At 41.8% G+C, this 23,005-nt stretch overlaps 1 protein-coding gene across 2 annotated transcripts in view; it reads left to right on the forward strand.

Annotated features, from left to right (window-relative positions):
* Positions 1-619: 619 nt before the first annotated feature.
* Positions 620-23,005, forward strand: part of LOC131140227 (regulator of G-protein signaling 6-like) — a 45,321-nt gene continuing 22,935 nt past the window's right edge. For both annotated transcript variants that reach the window (XM_058090454.2, XM_078796107.1), the window contains exons 1-2: positions 620-891; positions 3,949-4,038. In XM_058090454.2, coding sequence (XP_057946437.2) covers positions 3,961-4,038 — 78 coding nt within the window. In that variant the 5' untranslated portion in view covers positions 620-891; positions 3,949-3,960. The remainder of the gene's footprint in view (positions 892-3,948; positions 4,039-23,005) is intronic.

Raw genomic sequence — 23,005 nt, forward strand, 5'->3', positions numbered from 1 at the left:
CAAAAAAAAAGTTAAATTTTTTTATTTATTTGTATTTTTAATAATAATAGGAACATTTTTATTTAATTTTGTATTTTTTCTAACCCTCCATCTGGTACTTTTACAATCAGTAACTGTTACATTTGTTCACTTCCTGCTTTCCTAATATAGTTTAAGGTTTTTTTTGTTTTTTTGTCACATACCGAAGTACTCGGTGATATGAGCATCCAATGCCATAATGGGTACCATAGTAAGTGTCAATATAGTATATATATATATATATATATATATATATATATATATATAGCACATCATGACTGGTTCAAGACTCTTCATCCTTGCATATAACTTACTTATTATTATTATTATTTGAGTGCCACATTTTTATGACATACTTTCATCACGAGATGCCGTGATTGACAGGAATGTAAAAATAACCCGCTTGGAGAATGAGCAGGCTGAGCTTGAACTCTGCATTCATAACTTGTCCCCGTGTTAGCATTTGTCGCTAATGAAATGATGCTTATTTTCAGCGTCGGTGCTGCAAACACACACACATATACACATACACACACATACACACTCCCTCTCTAATTCCTTCATCCCTCCCCCTTTAGCAACTCTCTCACACACACTCTCTGGCAAGCAGACGGAGAGGAGAGGAGAGGCGGGAGGATCTTCTCATCTAGGACTAGTGTAGAGTGAAGAAGAACAAGAAGAAGAAGAAGAAGAAGAAGAAGGAGGAGGAATATACCGCAGCCATCATCCGGCTCCCCTCTCTCTCTCCCCCATCCTCCTTTCTCCTCTTCTCCCTCTTGCCAATGACACTGTCATGAACCTGCCTGCTGCTTGTTGCTAAGGGGGGAGCCAACCAAGCGGGTGGACCGGACTGGCCACTGTTTGCTTTCTAAGGTAAAAGGATGTCCCCGTGTCACATGACCCCGTATATATACGCCACCGCATGCTTTCATTGTCACGCCGGCTTTTCAATTAGCATCCCGTACCGTCCTTCCGTGGCCTTTTCATGTGCATGCTTGGGCAGCTTTCAGTGCAGTGGAAGTTGGAAGTTGTAAGTATTGTTGTCTTAGCGGCGGGTGCTATACGCGGTCCATACGTTTATGTTCTATACGCGGTACCAGACACGATGGAAAAGATTAGCTGTCTCCTAAAAGAGCACAGACGTGTCAGCCAAGGGTTGGATGCTGGAGGGGGGGGGGGGGGGTTGCATGCAACACTGCGGTTGGCATTGACTCATTCCCGTTATGCACTTGAACGTATTTAAGAGTACAACAAATTCATACACGTTGGCAGCTCTGCACTAATGCTGAACGTCATCACTGCTTCTCGCAGTGACAGTTCAACGCGCACCCCCCCTGGGCGAGCCCCTCCGCCCCGCACTATTTGACAAGCACTTGGAAGTCAAACTGTCACCCTGCATATCGTAAGTCTCCTCCCCCGGGTGCACTTCCAAAATTTGTCACCAAATCTGGCAAGATGTCCGACACTAAACGGGAACGATACTACGACTTTGTTATTAATTCCATCCCAAGTAAATGTGTTGATCTTAATTTTAATCAAACATGTGGCTGCACGGTGGTAGAGGTTCGAGCTAGGTGACAGGGTTCGATTCCACCTTCGGCCATCTCTGTGTGGAGTTTGCATGTTCTCCGAGTCCGGGTACTCCGGTTTCCTCCCACATTCCAAAAACATGCTAGGTTAATTAGCGACTCCAAATTGTCCATAGGTATGAATGTGAGTGTGAATGGTTGTTTGTCTATATGTGCCCTGTGATTGGCCGGCGACCAGTCCAGGGTGTACCCCGCCTCTCGCCCGAAGACCGCTGGGATAGGCTCCAGCACCCCTCGCAACCCTTGTGAGGAAAAAGCGGTAGAAAATGAATGAATGAATGAATTTAACAATGTGGCTGTATGGTGGTCGAGTGGTTAGCACTCAGGTCTCACAGCTAGGTGACTGGGTTCGATTCCACCCTCGGCCATCTCTGTGTGGAGTTTGCATGCTCTCCGAGTCCGAGTACTCCGGTTTCCTCCCACATTCCAAAAACATGCTAGGTTAATTAGCGACTCCAAATTGTCCATAGGTATGAATGTGAGTGTGAATGGTTGTTTGTCTATATGTGCCCTGTGATTGGCTGGCCACCAGTCCAGGGTGTACCCCGCCTCTCGACTGAGGACAGCTGGGATAGGCTCCAGCACCCCTTGCGACCCTCATGAGGAAAAGTGGTAGAAAATGAATGAATTTAACAAAGTGGCTGTACGGTGTTTGAGTGGTTAGCACTCAGGCCTCACAGCCAGGAGACCGGGTTCGATTCCAACCTTCGGTCATCTCTGTGTGGAGTTTGCATGTTCCCCCCGTGCATGCGTGGGTTTTCTCCGGGTACTCCGGTTTCCTCCCACATTCCAAAAACATGCTAGGTTATTCCATAAAAGTCTGTACACCCTATGCACTAAACAAGGAAGCTAAAGAGAAATGTGGGCATGCCATGTCATCACACCCCCTCACCTCTGTCTACACTGCATGATTAAAGGACTAACAAAGGCTTGAACCCATTTAATAAAACACACGGGGGCCCTGGGTGGTTATGAAAATCCTTTGAGGAGAACAATTAAATCAGTTGAAAAAAGGGGAGGGGAAGGGGGGGGGTGTCAGCCGAGAGAAAGTGATGGTGAGCTTGTAAATAAATAAATCCCTCAAGAGCAGCTCTCAAAGCAGTTAGGATGGGGGGGGGGGGGTTAACCGTCACATGATTGTCAACACATACTAATACTGCCGCTTATCCTCATTAGAGTTACGAGGGTATGCTGGAGCCTATCCTAGCTGACTTTCGGGCAAGAGGCGGGGTACACCCCGGACTGGTGGCCAGCCAATCACAGGGCACATATAGACAAACAACCATTCACACTCACATTCATACCTATGGACAATTTGGAGTCGCTAATTAACCTAGCATGTTTTTTTGGAATGTGGGAAGAAGTCGGAGTACCCGGAGAAAAACCACGCATGCACGGGGAGAACATGCAAACTCCACACAAAGATGGCCGAGGGTGGAAACAAATCCAGTCACCTCACTGTGAGGCCTGAGCGCTAACCACTCGACCACCGTACAGCCATATTGTTAAATTATTAATAGAAAAAAATTATTAAAATTATAAATAATAACAAAGTTAAAATAACAAAGTCGTAGTATCGTTCCCGTCTAGTGTCGGACATCTTGCCAGATTTGGTGAAAAAATTTGGAGTGTAGCGGAGGGTGGAATTGAACCCGGGTCTCCTAGCTGTGAGGTCTGCGTGCTAACCACTCTAGAAAATTAATTCATTTTCTACCACTTATCCTCACGAAGGGAGCCTATCCTAGCTTTGGGGCGAGAGGCGGGGTACACCCTAGACTGGTGGCCAGCCAATCACAGGGCACATATAGACAAACAACCATTCACACTCACATTCATACCTATGGACAATTTGGAGTCGCTAATTAACCTAGCATGTTTTTGGAATGTGGGAGGAAACCGGAGTACCCGGAGAACATGCAAACTCCACACAGAGATGGCCGAGGGTGGAATTGAATTTGGGTCTCTTAGCTGTGAGTCTTGCGCGCTAACCACTTTTTTACACCGTGCATCCATGAATCAATCATTCATTCATTCATTTTCTACCGCTTATCCTCCCGAGTGTCACGGGGATGCTGGAGCCTATCCCAGCTGTCTTGGGGCGAGAGGCGGGGTACACCCTGGACTGGTGGCCAGCCAGCCAATCACAGGGCACATATAGACAAACAACCATTCACACTCAAATTCATACCTATGGACAATTTGGAGTCGCTAATTAACCTAGCATGTTTTTGGAATATGGGAGTAAGTCGGAGTACCCGGAGAAAACCAAGACTTTGTGGTCTACATGCTAACCGTACGGCTGCATTTATATTATTGCAATATATCCCCCCCCCCCCAACAGGTTTGGGTGAACATGGCTGAAGGATCCAAAGAGCGGGCCGGTGTCATTGATCCAGACGAGGACTCCCCAAACATGATTGTCTACAGAAAGGCAAGTGTGAAAGCCATTTTTTTTTTTTTTTTTGAAGAACATGGTGGCGATGCATTCACTGACCCGTATATTGTGACAGCTCAGTGGTCCGTATCAGCCCGGCACTGTGTTGTCATGTCTTCAAACAAAGCTTGTCTCCATCACTCATCAGTGTGTGGAAGGTAGAAGCCTTTTTTCACTGAGCGGACGTCGGCAAGGTTTACTGCGGCGTTTTCCTTTGAAGAGAATGAAAAACAGTCAAAGCTAAATTGTGGTGATTGTTTGACGACGCCAATTGCGTCTATTTGTGTCAACCCTCTCCGAGCAGAATAATTCCTCCTTGAGCGCGTAAGCACAAATCCTGCAGTCCTCTTTACTGTATATGGGTCAACTTTGTCTATTCGCTACATTCTTTTCCACAGTGCTTGCAGGAAAGCCACCTCACTTGCTGTTGTTCCGCAGCGCATCTTCACGGATTATGTGGCTTCATTATGTAACGCAGCTCACACCGAGAGGCGCCGTATTGGAGAGGCGGGTTTTTGCTTGTCAGGATGCAGCCCGCGGGGAATATTTGTCATTTTGTGTGTCAGTCACGTGTGTTGGTGTGTGGGGACAGGAAACAGTTCATGCTGACAGTGACGGGGTTGTTGTTTTTTTCTTTTTTAAAATTAGATTTGAAAGGATGGAGATGCCTTGTTCCTTGAATGTCAATATTTGTTCTGTGCTGCTATAAGATGTATTTGTTGGGCGGCACGGCGGTCTAGACCTCACAGCTAGGAGACCAGGGTTCAATTCCACCCTCGGCCATCTCTGTGTGGAGTTTGCATGTTCTCCGCCGTGCATGCGTGGGTTTTCTCCGGGTACTCCGGTTTCCTCCCACATTCCAAAAACATGCTAGGTTAATTAGCGACTCCAAATTGTCCATAGGTATGAATGTGAGTGTGAATGGTTGTTTGTCTATATGTGCCCTGTGATTGGCTGGCCACCAGTCCAGGGTGTACCCCGCCTCTCGCCCGAAGACAGCTGGGATAGGCTCCAGTACCCCCCACGACCCTTGTGAGGAAAATGAATGAATGAACGAATTTAACAATGTGGCTGTACGGTGGGCGAGTGGTTAGCACTCAGGTCTCACAGTTAGGTGACCGGGTTCGATTCCACCCTCAGCTTTGCATGTTCTCCCCGTCCGAGTACTCCGGTTTCCTCCCACATTCCAAAAACATGCTAGGTTAATTGTCGACTCCAAATTGTCCATAGGTATGAATGTGAGTGTGAATGGTTGTTTGTCTATATGTGCCCTGTGATTGGCTGGCCACCAGTCCAGGGTGTACCCCGCCTCTCACCCGAAGACAGCTGGGATAGGCTCCAGTACCCCCCACGACCCTTATGAGGAAAATGAATGAATGAATTTAACAATGTGGCTGTACGGTGGAAGAGTGGTTAGCACTCACGTCTCACAGCTAGGTGACCGGGTTCAATTCCACCCTCAGCTTTGCATGTTCTCCCCGTCCGAGTACTCTGGTTTCCTCCCACATTCCAAAAACATGCTAGGTTAATTAGCGACTCCAAATTGTCCATAGGTATGAATGTGAGTGTGAATGGTTGTTTGTCTATATGTGCCCTGTGATTGGCTGGCGACCAGTCCAGGGTGTACCCCCGCCTCTCACCTGAAGACAGCTGGGATAGGCTCCAGCACCCCCCACGACCCTTGTGAGGAAAAAGCGGTAGAAAATGAATGAATGAATGAATGAATGAATGAAAAAGTTGGTCTTTCATTTACTCTCCCCTGCGACCGCTTGCTAAATTAAAAAAAGGAAACGAGTCAACATGTCATTAAACGTGCATATTAACATATTTTGTCTGGGTAATAAGAGTACAAAGGTGCTAAAGAAGTATTGTCTCATGTCTGTTAAAAAAACACGTCAGTATATATAACAGTATATCAACATAACATCTTACTGAGAACAACACTAAATTCATCACACAGTAACTTAAAACTCCAAAAGTATACGTCAGAAATAGACAAACCGGTAACCAATACAAGTTTAAAAAAAAAAAAAGCTCACCATTTCAAAGTTTTCCCATAAGGCATTGCATCTAAACAACACATTAATTGAAGTGCTGCAATGACGTCAGCCTCCCTGTGGGCTACGGGTTTCTCTGGCTCCCTGCAGGAGGTGTTCAGAGTATGTTTGAAGTACAGTCCTCGTGGAAGTTGATGTGTTGTAAAATAAGTTTTCATTGGTTGTTCGCCGATACACCGAGGCGGCCATGTTTGAAAGTCAACACTGCCATAAAGTGTACTCACTGTATGATCATTATATAATTGCTAAAACGACAAATCTAATGGAAGCCCTGACTTTTCCACCGCACTGTATAATTCACCACAGCAATGAAAATTTCACAGAGGTCAGTGGGTCTTTGAAGGCAGCACTCGTATGCTCCATGTGTTCTAAGACCTGTCAGCTTTAACACTAACAGAGCGTTATGTCACGTTGCCGTTCAACTGCCGGATACGGTACGCATGCATGCTATGGACGACGTGCGTTGACAAAGTATTCAGGTGATGGTGTAGGCGTTTAGACAGAGGTAAAAGTGATGTGTTGAGCCATTAGCGAGGCTGCGATCAGCAGCAGCGGTGGTGTTTTTCATGTCTGTCCGTGTCTGTGCTGCAGTTCTTCCTCTCGTCTTTTACCTCCCACGAAAAGAGCAAGTGAAGCAAAACAATTCAATAACTGCAGGACGGCTTATTGCCTCTGGATGGTGCAGACAGAATACGTGCTAAAAAGTAGCCTTGCACACGTTCATTTATCATTTCATATTGCAGGTATTCCTCAAAAAACATGTTTTTGATATCATGGCATTCACATTTTTAACTTATCTTTTATACATTTTAAGAAATTTTAGTTTTTGTGTTACTACCCCAACCTTCCATAAGTGGGTCAAAAATGACCCGGTCAGGTTGTTTTCTTGAAATATCTTTGTAATGAAAAATTTTTATCATTTCATATTCCAGGTATTCCTCAAAAAACATGTTTTTCATATCATGCCGTTCACATTTTTAACTTATCTTTTATACATTTTAAGAAATTTTTGTGTTACTACCCCAACCTTCCAGAAGTGAGTCAAAAATTACCCGGTCAGGTTGTTTTCTTGAAATATCTTCGTAATTAAAAATTGTTATCATTTCATATTCCAGGTATTCCTCAAAAAACATGTTTTTGATATCATGCCGTTCAATTTTTAACTTATGTTTTATAGATTTTAAGACATTTTTGTGTTACAACCCCAACCTTCCATAAGTGAGTCAAAAATGCCCCGGTCAGGTTGTTTTCTTGAAATATCTTCGTAATTAAAAATTTTTATCATTTCATATTCCAGGTATTCCTCAAAAAACATGTTTTTGATATCATGCCGTTCACATTTTTAACTTATCTTTTATACATTTTAAGAAATTTTTGTGTTACTACCCCAACCTTCCAGAAGTGAGTCAAAAATTACCCGGTCAGGTTGTTTTCTTGAAATATCTTCGTAATTAAAATTTTTTCTCATTTCATATTCCAGGTATTCCTCAAAAAACATGTTTTTGATATTATGCCATTCACATTTTTAACTTATCTTTTATACATTTTAAGAAATTTTAGTTTTTGTGTTACTACCCCAACCTTCCATAAGTGGGTCAAAAATGACCCGGTCAGGTTGTTTTCTTGAAATATCTTCATAATTAAAAATTTTTTATCATTTCATATTCCAGGTATTCCTCAAAAAACATGTTTTTGATATCATGCCGTTCACATTTTTAACTTATCTTTTATACATTTTAAGAAATTTTTGTGTTACTACCCCAACCTTCCATAAGTGAGTCAAAAATGACCCGGTCAGGTTGTTTTCTTGAAATATCTTCGTAATTAAAAATTTTTCTCATTTCATATTCCAGGTATTCCTCAAAAACATGTTTTTGATATCATGCCGTTCATTTTTAACTTCTCTTTTATAGATTTTAAGAAATTTTTGTGTTACTACCCCAACCTTCCATAAGTGAATCAAAAATGACCCAATCAGGTTTTCTTCAAATATCTTCGTAATTACATTTTTTTCTCATTTCATATTCCAGGTATTCCTCAAAAAACATGTTTTTGATATCATGCCGTTCATTTTTAACTTCTCTTTTATAGATTTTAAGAAATTTTTGTGTTACTACCCCAACCTTCCATAAGTGAATCAAAAATGACCCAATCAGGTTTTCTTCAAATATCTTCGTAATTACATTTTTTTCTCATTTCATATTCCAGGTATTCCTCAAAAAACATGTTTTTGATATCATGCTGTTCACATTTTTAACTTATCTTTTATACATTTTAGGAAATTTTAGTTTTTGTGTTACTACCCCAACCTTCCATAAGTGGGTCAAAAATGACCCGGTCAGGTTGTTACTTTGTATGATCACGCTGCTCCTTTTTATTCTTATACAGTACTTCTCCCACTACACTTTTTTCCCCCAGTCCTAATTAATAATTGTAGAAAATTCCAAATTCAGTGCATCTGGCCCCCTGAGACTCCAGCCTTCGCTTTCATTTATCAGCATATTTCCCTCATTACGCTCTATTCATGCATGCACATGAATTAGTGCCCTTATATATCATAAATGTTCAAGTCAGTTGGACAGATGTACAATATGTTAATATTGTATACAATAGTTTTATTTGTTAAAATAACTGCAGCACTTTTCTGTACATTTGGGTGGTTTTCTGGCCACTGATTGCAGAGTCCACTTAGGACAAACACTGCAAGCACCGCCAGTGCTTTATCATGTATGATGCTTTAAACGCTAGCTATTCTTTGCACCATGGGAGCTTTTATCCCACACAAGCCTCCATGCAATAAGTGCCAGTGTGCACGATAAAGTAAGTCCACGATAAAAGTCTGTCTCTCAATTTCTACTTCAGCAGCAAAATCCTGGAAGTCACCGGAAGCGAATCATAATTGGATGATAATTTAGGGTGTTTTGGCAGGGCGCGGACAGTGTTGACAGGATTATTCACCTAGAGAGCTGCTGTGAGTGAAATAAAAGGCTTTTCTCCAGTGAGGAGAGAGCGTCCCGTGCCAAAAGCTTCCCCGTGTTGGCCAACAATGTGCTCTAACAGGCGTCCATCCACTAGTGGAGCCAGTGTTTGTGTGCTTCATGAGGCGAATGTAGAAGTTCTTTATGCATGCTTTGGCTGATGCTGATAGGACGCTTTGTGCATGTGTGGGTTTTCGTTTTTTTTTAACCCTTAGATGCATAAGTGGGGCAAAAATGACCCGGTCAGGTTGTTTTCTTGAAATATCTTCATAATGAAAAAATGTTATCATTTCATATTCTAGGTATTCCTCAAAAAACATGTTTTTGCGATCATACCATTCACATTTTTAACTTACCTTTTATAAATTTTAAGAAATTTTAGTTTTTGTGTTACTACCCCAACCTTTCATAAGTGGGTCAAAAATGACCCGGTCAGGTTGTTTTCTTGAAATATCTTCATAATTAAAATTTTTTATCATTTCATATTCCAGGTATTCCTCAAAAAAACATGTTTTTGCGATCATACCATTCACATTTTAACTTATCTTTTATAGATTTTAAGAAATTTTTGTGTTGCTACCCCAACCTTCCATAAGTGGTTCAAAAATGACCCGGTCAGGTTGTTTTCTTTAAATATCTTTGTAATTAAAATTTTTGATCATTTCATATTCCAGGTATTCCTCAAAAAACATGTTTTTGATATCATGCCGTTCACATTTTTAACTTATCTTTTATACATTTTAAGAAATTTTTGTTTTTCTGTTACTACCCCAACCTTCGACAAGTGGGTCAAAAATGACCCGGTCAGGTTGTTTTCTTGAAATATCTTCATAATTACAAATTTTTTATAATTTCAGATTCAAGGTATTCCACACAGAACATGTTTTTGATATCATGCCGTTCACATTTTTAACTTATCTTTTATAGATTTTAAGAAATTTTAGTTTTTGTGTTACTACCCCAACCTTCGACAAGTGGGCCAAAAATGACCCGGTCAGGTTGTTTTCTTGAAATATCTTTGTAATGAAAAATTGTTATCATTTCAAATTCCAGGTATTCCTCAAAAAACATGTTTTTGATATCATGCAGTTCACATTTTTAACTTATCTTTTATACATTTTAAGAAATTTTTGTTTTTCTGTTACTACCCCAACCTTCGACAAGTGGGTCAAAAATGACCCGGTCAGGTTGTTTTCTTGAAATATCTTCATAATTAAAATTTTTTTATAATTTCATATTCAAGGTATTCCACAAAAAACATGTTTTTGATATCATGCCGTTCACATTTTTAACTTATCTTTTATATATTTTAAGAAATTTTAGTTTTTGTGTGACTACCCCAACCTTCCATAAGTGGGCCAAAAATGACCCGGTCAGGTTGTTTTCTTGAAATATCTTTGTAATGAAAAATTGTTATCATTTCAAATTCCAGGTATTCCTCAAAAAACATGTTTTTGATATCATGCAGTTCACATTTTTAACTTCCCTTTATGCAACACACAATGGATCCTCACATTTTCTATTGTTGTATGGGGTCATTTTCTTTTTCAAAGATGGAAAAAAGTGAAAAATGAAGATGTTTCTAACATGAAATAATTCTTGTGTGGTCCTAAATATAATACTAAATATCATACAAGTGATTATTCCTAACCAAAATGGCAAAATTGTTATAAAAAACGCATTTATTCTAGTATGGGTCATTTTTGAGTGTAGGGTCCAGTCACTCGTGCATCTAAGGGTTAAGGCAGGGTTCCAGTCATCTTGCAGTGAGTGAGACCACCATGTCCCACTTCCAAAAGCCTTCTGAGCCTCCCACTTATCACACATGCTGAATAAGCCTGCTTGGGTAGGCATAGAGGCTCCTCGGGTACCTCCCACTGTACTCCCAATGACCTCGGAGTCTTTGTGGAATGCACAGGGAGCTCACTGCTCTGCTTCTAAGTAGAAATGCTCAATATCGGCTGTCTTTCTGATATACTGATAATGTCCAGCACTTATCGATATAGCGACATATACATGTGCAGTGCAGTTTGTCACATTAACACATTACCAAGAACCAAGCAGTGATGTTACACTAGTATATTCCCATATGGTCAATTACCAGCCAGCAGTAAGGCTTATATAAAATGTATATGTGTAAAATAGCAACCTTTTAGTGGAGCTCCTCATCATGCTAACGCAAGCATCTCCTGCTCCTATGGGTTAACGTGAACTTTACACCTGGGCCACCAGAGGTAGACACAGGTTACATATGCTCAGCAGATTCTTCACATGAAGCAACATTGAACCTATAAAAATCCATCGGGTAAAACGCCGCATCAGCAAATGCTGCTGCATATAATGTCACCGGGAAATCCTCGCGCCTTTGGTTGTCAAGGGTTTCGCTCTTCAGCCTACTGCACCCGAAGTACGGTATAAAAAAAAAAAACTCAATAGTAGTCATGATATGCTCATGATATTCACAGTATCCGAGTGATACTGTAAGTTTGTTGTTCAGAGAACAACAGAAAGATGGACGCCCACTTGTTCTTTGCAGTGATCATTTCACTGATGACTGCTTTGAAGGAACACCTCCACTAGAAGGTTTTGGCTTGAAGGCATTTTAAAAGAGGATGCTATTCGGTCGGTCCATACATAATATCTTTTAAACACTATTCCATGATAGTGACAAGGTCCATGGAAGACTGCATGATGGATGAGTGATTAGCGTACAGGCCTGACAGCTCGGAGACCCGACTTCAATTCCACCCTCGGCTATCTCTGTGTGGAGTTTGCATGTTCTCCCCGTGCATGAGTGGGTTTTCTCCAGGTACTCCGGTTTCCTCCCACATTCCAAAAAACATGCTAGGTTAATTAGCGACTCCAAATTGTCCATAGGTATGAATGTGAGTGTGAATGGTTGTTTGTCTATATGTGCCCTGTGATTGGGTGATCAGTCAAGGGTGTACGCCGCCTCTCGCCCGAAGACAGCTGGGATAGGCTCCAGCACCCCCCGCAACCCTCGTGAGGAAAAAGTGGTAGAAAATCAATGAATGAATGAATGTTAGTTAGCCAGGCTGCACGGCGGTCGAGTGGTTAGCCTCAGACCCTCAGCCCTCACAGCTAGGAGACCAGGGTTCAATTCCACCCTCGGCCATCTCTGTGTGGAGTTTGCAGTGGCTTTTCTCCGGGTACTCCGGTTTCCTCCCACATTCCAAAAACATGCTAGGTTAATTAGCGACTCCAAATTGTCCATAGGTATGAATGTGAGTGTGAATGGTTGTTTGTCTATATGTGCCCTGTGATTGGCTGGCCACCAGTCCAGGGTGTACCCTGCCTCTCGCCTGAAGACAGCTGGGATAGGCTCCAGCACCCCCCGCAACCCTCGTGAGGAAAAAGCGGTAGAAAATCAATGAATGAATGAATGTTAGTTAGTCGGGCTGCACGGCGGCCGAGTGGTTAGCCTCAGACCTCACAGCTAGGAGACCAGGGTTCAATTCCACTCTCGGCCATCTATGTGTGGAGTTTGCATGTTCTCCGCCTTGCATGCGTGGATTTCCCCGGTTTCCTCCCACATTCCAAAAACATGCTAGGTTAATTAGCAACTCCAATTGAGTGTGAATGGTTGTTTGTCTATATGTGCCCTGTGATTGTGTGATCAGTCAAGGGTGTACGCCGCCTCTCGCCCGAAGACAGCTGGGATAGGCTCCAGCACCAGCACAAACCTCGTGAGGATAAGCGGTAGAAAATGAATGAATGAATGAATGAAAGTCCATGGAAAGGTGCAAAATCTGGAAGATCTGGAAAGCTTTCTGTGTGTGTTATCATGTGTAACTGCTTCATAGAAGTCCACAGCTCCTATAGAGCACAACACATTTACAATTGTATTACCCAATATAGCATACAACATAATAAGAGTTAGCACCCACAGTGCCACAAATATGACATAACATTTTGCAAATGCATAACAAATGCTTAATTTTACAATTTCCTTATATACAGCATGCCTATGTTTTGACTAATAATAGGCCATATTCATAGCAGTGAAGCTTAATTTCCTTCCATTTTTATTGCCACAGCTACATTGTTAACTGATGAACCTTATGAAGAGATGTTCCTTTCAAGCATTCAAGGCTGATGAGTTTCGCTCATCAAAACGGCCCTCTGAGTATTTGTCGGCTTTAAGTGAATCAATGAAATCTATGATACGACATTAGTATCACATCATGCTTCATTTACGCTGAAATATAACAACTTGGAAAGGAACATTACGGAGTGTTGGAAGTCGGAGATGATGACCCCGAGCGTAGATGAACATAGAAAATGAGATTGCATCTCTGGTGGCTTATGTGATGATTGAGAGAAAATTCAGAGATATCAGCATGCTGAGCACTTTTAGCAGCACAGAGGCTGCTAAACCTCCAGCAGTGTTATGTAATGTGACCCTGAAAATGCTTTCTCCGTTTATTGGAACTTTTACTTCAGCTCGTTCAAATCTGGTTTGGAAATGTTCCACCTGCATTCATCTCACCTTTCTGCTCATCGAAGAACCACATACTGTTACAGATGACAAGTTCCATGTATATAGGTCCCGTATATACTGTATATAAACTATTTAGTCGCGATTAATCACATTTTTTCTCCGGGTATTACGATTTCCTCCCACATTCCAAAAACATGCTAGGTTAATTGGCGACTCCAAATTGTCCATAGGTATGAATGTGAGTGTGAATGGTTGTTTGTCTATATGTGCCCTGTGATTGGCTGGCCACCAGTCCAGGGTGTACCCCGCCTCTCGCCCATAGACAGCTGGGATAGGCTCCAGCATCCCCCGCGACCCTCGTGAGGAAAAAGCGGTAGAAAATGAATGAGTGAATAATCACATTTTGTCCATAGTTAACTCAGAATTAATCACAGTGGATTGCACATAGAATAATAAGTCGGGGAAATCTCTTGGTAAACGATTTGATCCACAACTACAATAATAACTACATCAAATTTTATGTTAAAGGGTATCAATTTTGGAAATATGGGAAACTATTTTAAAAAATAATAATATGCAGTCATAAAGTGTATTTTTGTATTAGTATTTTCTCTTTATTATTAACATATTAGTTCTAGTTCCGTGGCGCAGGGTGGCGCACCCCGTGCAGTGGTAATTTGGTCCAGTGCACCACTGTGCGCAGCCAATTTGGTAATCTGGTAATTGTGCTGCGCCGAGATGAAGGTGGCGGCGAACCTGAGAAGGTGTCCACATGATCAGCTAGCTGTGACAAAACAGTGCGACAAAGGTGCGCTGAAAGCTCTCCAGCTCCGACCTGGTCTATTCACGGCGCATGTGAAGCGCACCCTGCGCAGTGGAAAATTGGCTGACAAGCGCACAGTGCACACACTTCACCAAAACCTCCCAGACAGGTTTTTCAGTGTGTCAGGCACATTTTAATGCAATAAGCAATCACAGCAACCACTGAATCAGAATGTATTGTCCCATCATATCTGATGTCAGATCAAAGATATCACGTATAATGGGACCTCAGCTAATGAGTTCCCATCACTCAGCCAAACACAAACATATCCGTATGATACGCTGTCTGTCCAAAGGTTGGGGTGCAGGTGGGAGGAATCCAATTGTGTGTATGTGTTTAACTAGAGCTGATATGTAATTGTGTTTTATTGCTGCCTTTGCTAAATGACAGCAGGCTGCAGCAGGTAAGCATACTGTAGTATTCTTGTGCGGTGAAACATGGACAAGGATTTCATTTTGACAAATTGTGACAGGATATTAGATCAAGAGTCACGGCGGGTCCATTTCTAGGAAGCAGATTCAATAATTGAAGGAGGTGTGATGGCCAAGTTTCATATTCTGGCTTTCAGGCTTCAATTTTTACTCCCTTGAGACGGAGGAGGAGAAGATTTACAAGCAAATGTGGTCGCTCGGTAGCAATGCATTAGCCTGGGTTTAGATTTAAGGTGGTTTGTTGCTGTTATTGATAATCAATTAGCAGTGAGCGAGGCCTTTAATGCCATGTAGCGCTTTACCATGTATTGATTTTGTGTTTTTCCATGGTTTGTGAAATTGCACAATCTATCCTCGGACCACTTCAGGCCTGGTTCAGTTTCATTAAACGACAATAAAAGGATGGTAATTAGACAAATGGGCTAAGCTGCCGGAAGATGACAGTGTGATGAAGGCCGACGCCTCTATGGGGAACGGAGAGTTATCCTTTTAGTGACCGAGGGCACCAAAGCGCATTAGTGTGTGTGTGTGTGGTCTCACGGTGCTCCAGGGTGAGATTTTCCCTCCATGTGTCACCCCGGCCACCTGAATTTTATTACCTTAGCCAAGTTGGAAGTAGCAGGACTTTATTGCCAAGATTGGCAATCTGTCACCCTGTGGGAACACAGCTATGTTTTTTTTTTCTTTATAGCAAAATTAAAATTGGAAGAAAAAAAAACACTATCATCACGTGAACAATGTTTCCACAAAGTGGTTTCCAGTTTGGAGTGATAAACCTTAATAGGACTTATGGCACGATAAACAGAAGATGACAGCGGAGGATATCCAGCATTTTGTGTACTTTCTACATTCTTTCCTATATAAGACATAAGATGAACATAAGATGACACAAGGTTCTAATGCTGTTGACTACATTGTTATTTCATTCATTTATTTTCTGCCGCTTATCCTCACAAGGGTTTCAGGTGGTGCTGGAGCCTATCCCAGCTGTCTTCAGGCAAGAGGTACACCCTAGACTGGTGGCCAGCCAATCACAGGGCACATATAGACAAACAACCATTCACACTCACATTCATACCTATGGACAATTTGGAGTCGCTAATTAACCTAGCATGTTTTTGGAATGTGGGAGGAAACCGGAGTACCCGGAGAAAACCCACGCATGCATGGGGAGAACATGCAAACTCCACACAGAGATGGCCGAGGGTGGAATTGAACCTGGGTCTCCTTCCTGTGAGGCCTGCGCGCTAATCACTCGACCGCTATGCAGCCTAATAAACGACACAAAATCAAATTTGGAGCGGGGTGGACCAGCGCAGAAATTACAGAGCAATACGTGCTTTCACTGTTAAGTCCCTCCAATGACGCTAAATGCTTTTGCAAAAATATGTCGCCAAGAGGGTTTAGAACAGGGGTCGGCAACCTTTACTATGAAAAGAGCCATTTTACCCAATGCCCACTGAAGAAAAATAGCCTGGAGCCGCAAAACATATAGTATGTTTAAAACAACATTGGAGGGAATTTGGGGGTATCAAAGTAGTTCCGATAAGAAAAGACGAGTTGGAGTACTCTTGCTAGTTTTGGAGATAAACTTACATAAATGTATGTGTAAACTACTGTAAACGTAAAAACAAGTTCCCATGCCGCTGTTTTTAAATTATCTCGAATTTATTTTTTAGATTTGTAGGTAAGTATTACTTGTTTTTCTTCATGTACTGAACTGGATAGCAGTCAGAACTCACTCAGGATGCATTCATGGTCTCAGACAAAGTTGGATTTTTTAAAACTCATTACAAAATTTTCCCCACTCGGGTGTTAAAAATATTCAAGCATCGCAAAGGGAGCCACAATAAAGAGGCTGAAGAGCCACATGCGCCTCTGGAGCCGCAGGTTGCTGACCCCTGGTTTAGAATGTCGCTGGTGCTCGCCCGAAGATAGCTGGGATAGGCTCCAGCCCCTTCGCGACCCTCGTGAGGAAAAAGCGGTAGAAAATGAATGAATGAATAACCATTGTGTTAGCATATCTTACACCTATTCAGCCTGTTCTCTATTCTTTTATTGTTGGAACTTGCCTTCCAAGATGGCGTAATGTCTGCTTTGGTCAAGTAGTCTGTTTTCGTCAAATGCGACTTATACTCCAGTTTCTACCTAATTACGCATTTTTTGGCCTCGTGCGACTTATTGTCCAGAAAATACAGTATATGTATGTATGCTGTGCATTTTACTTCTATTATCATGAAATAATAACCAATTTCCCACTTAGGTAAAAACATATTTTTGGAGAGAAACAAATATTTTCATGGAAAAGTCAGCCTGATATTAAACTGGACAGTGTACACTTTATTACAGACAAAGTTTGGTCTTAAAGAACTACGTCAGTAATCGTGTGCCCTGACTGTTTTCAACATTTCCCACAGAATATTTACAAAATAACTATTTACATAAAAATTGCGTTTTTAGGCTGAAATGGTCATGTAAACAGTGAAAATGACAACATTGTGTCAAATGTAAAAAGTGTAAACTATTCCCTAGTCATTGTCATGTCACAACTTCAAGCACTTTCTTTCAGGGCTGCAAACAACGCAGGTAACAGAAGGTTCATCTATTCAGTGTGTGTGTGTGTGTGTTAGATACCGGAACCACCATGGGTAGTAACACGTCCTATACCCTCACACCAGCAGCCACGACAGGAAATCCATGCACGTTGAAAGGTCAAAAGAACCCGAGGTGATCACATGTGAGCGCAGGTGAAGTAAAAATGCGGAAACTCTTCTGTGATGGCGTCACAAACTGAGAAAAAGACAGAAACAATTGATTAAGATAATTAAGATGAGCTGTAAAGTGCCTGCATGCAAATGAATCAAACCTAACGGTAACAAGCTGCAGAAACGGAGGATCGACTCAGCGTATCCAAGCATTCCCGCACGTCTCGGAGGCCGGATTGGCTCCGTCGCTTGTTTGTTTGCAGCCAAAATCACACACCATGCTTCAACAGAAGGGCTATTTGATTGGAGTGAGACGACTCCTCGTGGCTCAGTGTCACCATCCCTCACAGCTCAAACGGAATCTGGAGTAAATATTGGAAAAGGACGAAGTTCCGAGTATGCAAGGCCCAAATCTTTCACTGTGGTGCCCAATGGAGAATGGGTGTGTTGGGCTGCACGGTGTACATGTTGCCCCTCCACCACCTGGGGTTGTATGCCTTGAAAATCCTGTGGTACAGAATAAGGAAGAAAATCCACAATGACTTGACGTATATTCACCCTCAGGATTTATTCTCCCTCTAAAAAAAAATAACAATACTTCAGGTATCATAAAATGATTACATCAACAATTATCATTTCACATTTTTCAGTTAGCCTGCTTCATGCTATTAACTGTACATTAAAGCCGGCTAGCATTAGCCATTTCGCTTATGTTCAAATGCTCAACAACACATTTTGTAACAAACATTTGGCAGTCGGCTGTTTACTCTAGCAACTTTCTAAACTCTTTACAGCCGTTAAAATATAAATTATCTCTACTTTGTGCTAACCTGTGGTACAGAATAAGGAAGACAATCCACGATGACTTGACATATATTCACCTTCAGGATTTATTCTCCCTCTAAAAAAAATAACAACACTTCAGATATCGTAAGATGATTACATCAAGAATTACCAATTTGCTTCCAGACACATTTGACATTTTTCAGTTAGCCTGCTCCATGCTATTAACTGTACATTAAAGCCGGCTAGCATTAGCCATTAGCCATGTTGAAATGCTCTATAACACATTTTGTAACAAACATTTGGCAGTCAGCTGTTTACTCTAGCAACTTTCTAAACTCTTTACAGCCGTTAAAATATAAATTATCTCTACTTTGTACTAACCTGTGGTACAGAATAAGGAAGACAATCCACGATGACTTGACGTATATTCACCCACAGGATTTATTCTTCCTCTGTCGTTTTGTCACCTACTCTATACCGCCATCGCTGCTAGCACCCCCTAGCAGACCTTGCGGTATTACACCCAAACGCCAACAATGGCGATTTGGTTATTTTAGAAACAAACATATAAAAAAAATAGTAGTCTTTTTTTCTTTTACAACTGAATTTTATATGTATGACATGAAGTATTACTACTCTTAAATGCTCTAACCATATTTATGCAGTTTAAAACCATGTTACCTTATCTTTTATGTACCTTACATACAAGTGTTTTGCGCGCTGGCCACACAGCTAGGAAACCAGAGTTCGATTCCACCCTCGGGGATCTCTGTGTGGAGTTTTTAATAACTTCATGAAATCTGCTGCATTTAGTTGTTGTGTTTCAGGTCGGGTCTTATTAGTGTCAGAGATACAGAAATTGACGTGTGCAGCTAAACAGTTAGCCTCCCGCGTCTTCACCACCACTAAAGGTGAGGCAATCGCTCCCCTTCTTCCTCTCGATATAACCCAATTACCAGCAGACCTTACTGGCAGGAAGTGGCGTGACAGGGGGATGAGCATCAAAGACAGACAGATGGTCCAGAGGTTTCACCACCTCGAAGCAATCCCCCGCAGATATAATCACACCGGGAGTCTGAAAATGAAGACATATTAAGCAGAAGAAAGTGGAAAGCCTCACGCTGAACTTAAATTCGGTTGCCTCGCTCTCTCTCTCTCTCGCTCTTCAAAAAGCGAGTGCATGGTAGCTCGGATGAACCGTCACGCTCCTAAATTGGCAACGAGATAAAGCGACTTGTGCAGACTGTGAGGCTCCCATAGGGGCTTTAAACTGCGAGTATCGTTCCTCACAGCTTCGTGGAAATAGCACAGCTTTTATCCACTGACTCGCCCGACCGACGCTGTCGCATTCTCGTTGAATTTTGTCTTATGCGTTGGAGCAGATTACGCTGACTGTGCGTAATCCTGATGCCATGACTAAAAGACCAGAGAAACAGGGGTTAACTGGTAAATGAATGGCTAATAAATAAAGCTAATGCTAATATGCCCCCGAAGCACTGCTGTGACTTAATAATGTGCAGCACAGTGAATAACAGCCTGTTCCTTTTAGTTCACTGGCTAATTGTCAACTTAATTCTCAGTCAATGTACATATGTGCCTAGCATGAGCTAACCAGCGTTAGCCTACTTTGAAATGAATTATAGTCCTACCTTTCAGAACATTTTCAATGCTTGTTTTGGAAATTTTGTTTGCTAATTTCTCACCACATGCTAATCATACAGGTTGGCAAAAAAGACAAAAAAAATCTGTTTAAAATTAAACTCTATTCCCTTCTGAGACGTTTTTTGTAGGATGTAGTCATGATTAGCTTACCACAGAGTGAGCTAAAAACCCAATGCAGGCAGGCTCCTCCTCCCTTTCCTCGGGCTCATCCAATCACCAGTCAGAACTCAGTCAGGATGCATTCATGGGCTTACAGACAGTTGGATATTTTGGAATTACTTTTAAAATGCACATTTTCCCCATTCAAAAATAATAATTAGGAATGTCCGATACAGTGGCGCCATTGGGCCTATTTTAGGGGGTATTTTTTTATTTACAAAAAATATTTTTTTATTTACAAAAAATATTTTTTTACTTCCAAAAAATATTTTTTTTATTAAAAAAACATTTATTTAAAAAAAATATTTTTTATTTACAAAAAAATCTCTGACAAATTTCATATAATAGGGCAAAAGCAGGCTAATACTAGCTTACTACTACTACTAGTAGTAGTAATAATCAAAAGAAGAAGAATGATGATAGTAATAATAATAAGATAATTAATAATATAGTAATGATTATTACATAATTGATAATTATAATTTATTGATTTTTTATTTACAAAAAAAAATCTCTGACAAATTTCATATAATAGGGCAAACGCAGGCTAATGCTAGCCTACTACTAGTCGTAGTAGTAGTAATAATCAGAAGAAGAATAATGATGATAGTAATAAAAATAGGCTAATTAATAATATAATAACTATCCCGGTTCTTGTTCGTTATTTGTTTTTTTGGATATTTTTATTTATTTATTTTTTTTAAATGTCTACTACAGTCATTCATATCCCCCCCTGTCCTCAGAACCTAGTGACGCCCCTGGTCCGATAATTAATTATATATAGGTTGATATCAGTATCAGACTTTTTCCCAATCATTAAAACCAATATTTTAAAAAATGCTGTATACAACACATATGTTCATTCTACCACAAGAGATATGTCATGCAAATAAGCCAATACCAGGCATCCCTAATAATAAAAAATAATCCAAAGTATACCAAAGTATTATTGATAGTCTTCCCATTAGTGTATTATGTAGTGCAACTCATTTTCATTTCCATGCCCTATAGTGTCCCGATACTTTTGCTCCCTTCCTCTTTTTTTCCCCCGTCCCTAATTACACACTGTTAGCCGTGTGCATGTTGAGCCTCCAAGATGTAAAGCTTAAGTGAGTCTCACAGGTGCTGTAAACGCAGGAGGACAAGGTGTTTGCGGTGATAGCGGCCCTCGCTGAATGTAAATGGCTCTTACATGGCTCGTTTTGAGTAAACAATCTCCCCGGTGAACTTCCTCAGGAGCAAATGACCTTTTTGCTAGCGGTGATTCATTTTTGGCAGGCCACCCCCCCACCCCCCCCCACCCAAACCCCTTCATACTGCTCAGAGTAAAATCAGGACTGTAGTGATACACTTCATTTCAGACAGCTCCTCTTTAATTGTACCTCCAACCCCCCCCCCCCCCCCCCCCCCCCACCTCTCCTATTCTGTCTGCACAGGGCACTTTGTTTCTGAGTGGGCTATCTGTGCCGACCCCTGTTGTTACACCACTCAAGCCCTTAGCAACACATGGAGTATCTAACAACGGGCAATTACAAGAGAAGAGTGCGTCTTTTTATGGCCTCCTTGAGTCTCATCAGCAGGAAGGTGACCCCGTGCGTCACCGTGGCTATATTGGGTGTTTTGGTTTCGCATTTGCATTCAACGCAAACTGAAGCTTTTTGAGCGTCAACAACCAGGTAACGAAATCTGGAACTTGGCCCGCACGCTAACCACTCGATCACCGTGCAGCCTAACCCCAAAACTGAATGTAGGATGACTTTTTCATCATTAGTTTTTTTCTCCTATTTTTTTTTTTTGTTCAAGACAAATCTCATTGGTCGAGATGTGTGGCGTTTATTTGTCCACACAGAGCCGCGAAAGGGGTGGGGTTAAACACACGCAGCACCAGCCACATTCTAAACCCTATTGGCGACATATTTTTACAAAAGCATCTAGCGTCATTGGAGGGACTTAACAGTGAAAGCATGTATTGTTCTGTAATTTCTGTTCTTTGTGTCGTTTCTTAGGCTGCACGGCGGACGAGTGGTTAGCGCGCAGACCTCACAGCTAGGAGACTGGGGTTAAATTCCACCCTTGGCCATCTCTGTGTGGAGTTTGCAGTGGGTTTTCTCCGGGTACTCCGGTTTCCTCCCACTTTCCAAAAACATGCTAGGTTAATTAGCGACTCCAAATTGTCCATAGGTATGAATGTGAGTGTGAATGGTTGTTTGTCTATATGTGCCCTGTGATTGGGTGATCAGTCAAGGGTGTACCCCCAAGACAGCTGGGATAGGCTCCAGCACCCCTGCGACCCTCATGCGGAAAAAACGGTAGAAAATGAATGAATCTTATCACTATGTTACCATGGAGACATGTACATACACATCCATCTGAGATCACATTACTCCCCACTGGGGCAAACAGGCGAGTCCTCATCAACACTCTGTCCCAACGTTTTGATTAGATTGGTTCAAAGCAGCTTCCTAGCTGGACACTTCTGGGGTCTCAGCTCGTTCTCCCACGAGGAGCTTCCGGCTCGACAGGTAATCAAGTTTGCGATCATTAAATTAGAATCGCCCACAGGGTGACACCTGACGTCACAGCGTTTCTAAAACGATGCTAAAACTGAAAGACCGCTTGGAAGAAACACACAGGATAAATACACCCGATGTTCTACCAACATCCAGTTGATCTAGCATGCATACTTCTGGACTGTGGGAGGACGCGACAGTACCCCCACAGACGTAGAGAACATGCAAATGCCACATAGAGATGGCCGAGGATGGGTTGACTAACATTCATTCATTCATTTTCTACCGCTTTTTCCACACGAGGGTCGCGGGCGTGCTGGAGCCTACCCCAGCTGTCTTTGGGCACATGTAAACAAACAACCATTCACACCTGTGGACAATTTAGAGTCTC

Source organism: Doryrhamphus excisus, linkage group LG14 (genome assembly GCF_037039965.1).
Source record: "Doryrhamphus excisus strain RoL-2023G ecotype Guam linkage group LG14, RoL_Dexc_Guam_v1.1, whole genome shotgun sequence".
Taxonomy (NCBI): Eukaryota; Metazoa; Chordata; class Actinopteri; order Syngnathiformes; family Syngnathidae; genus Doryrhamphus; species Doryrhamphus excisus.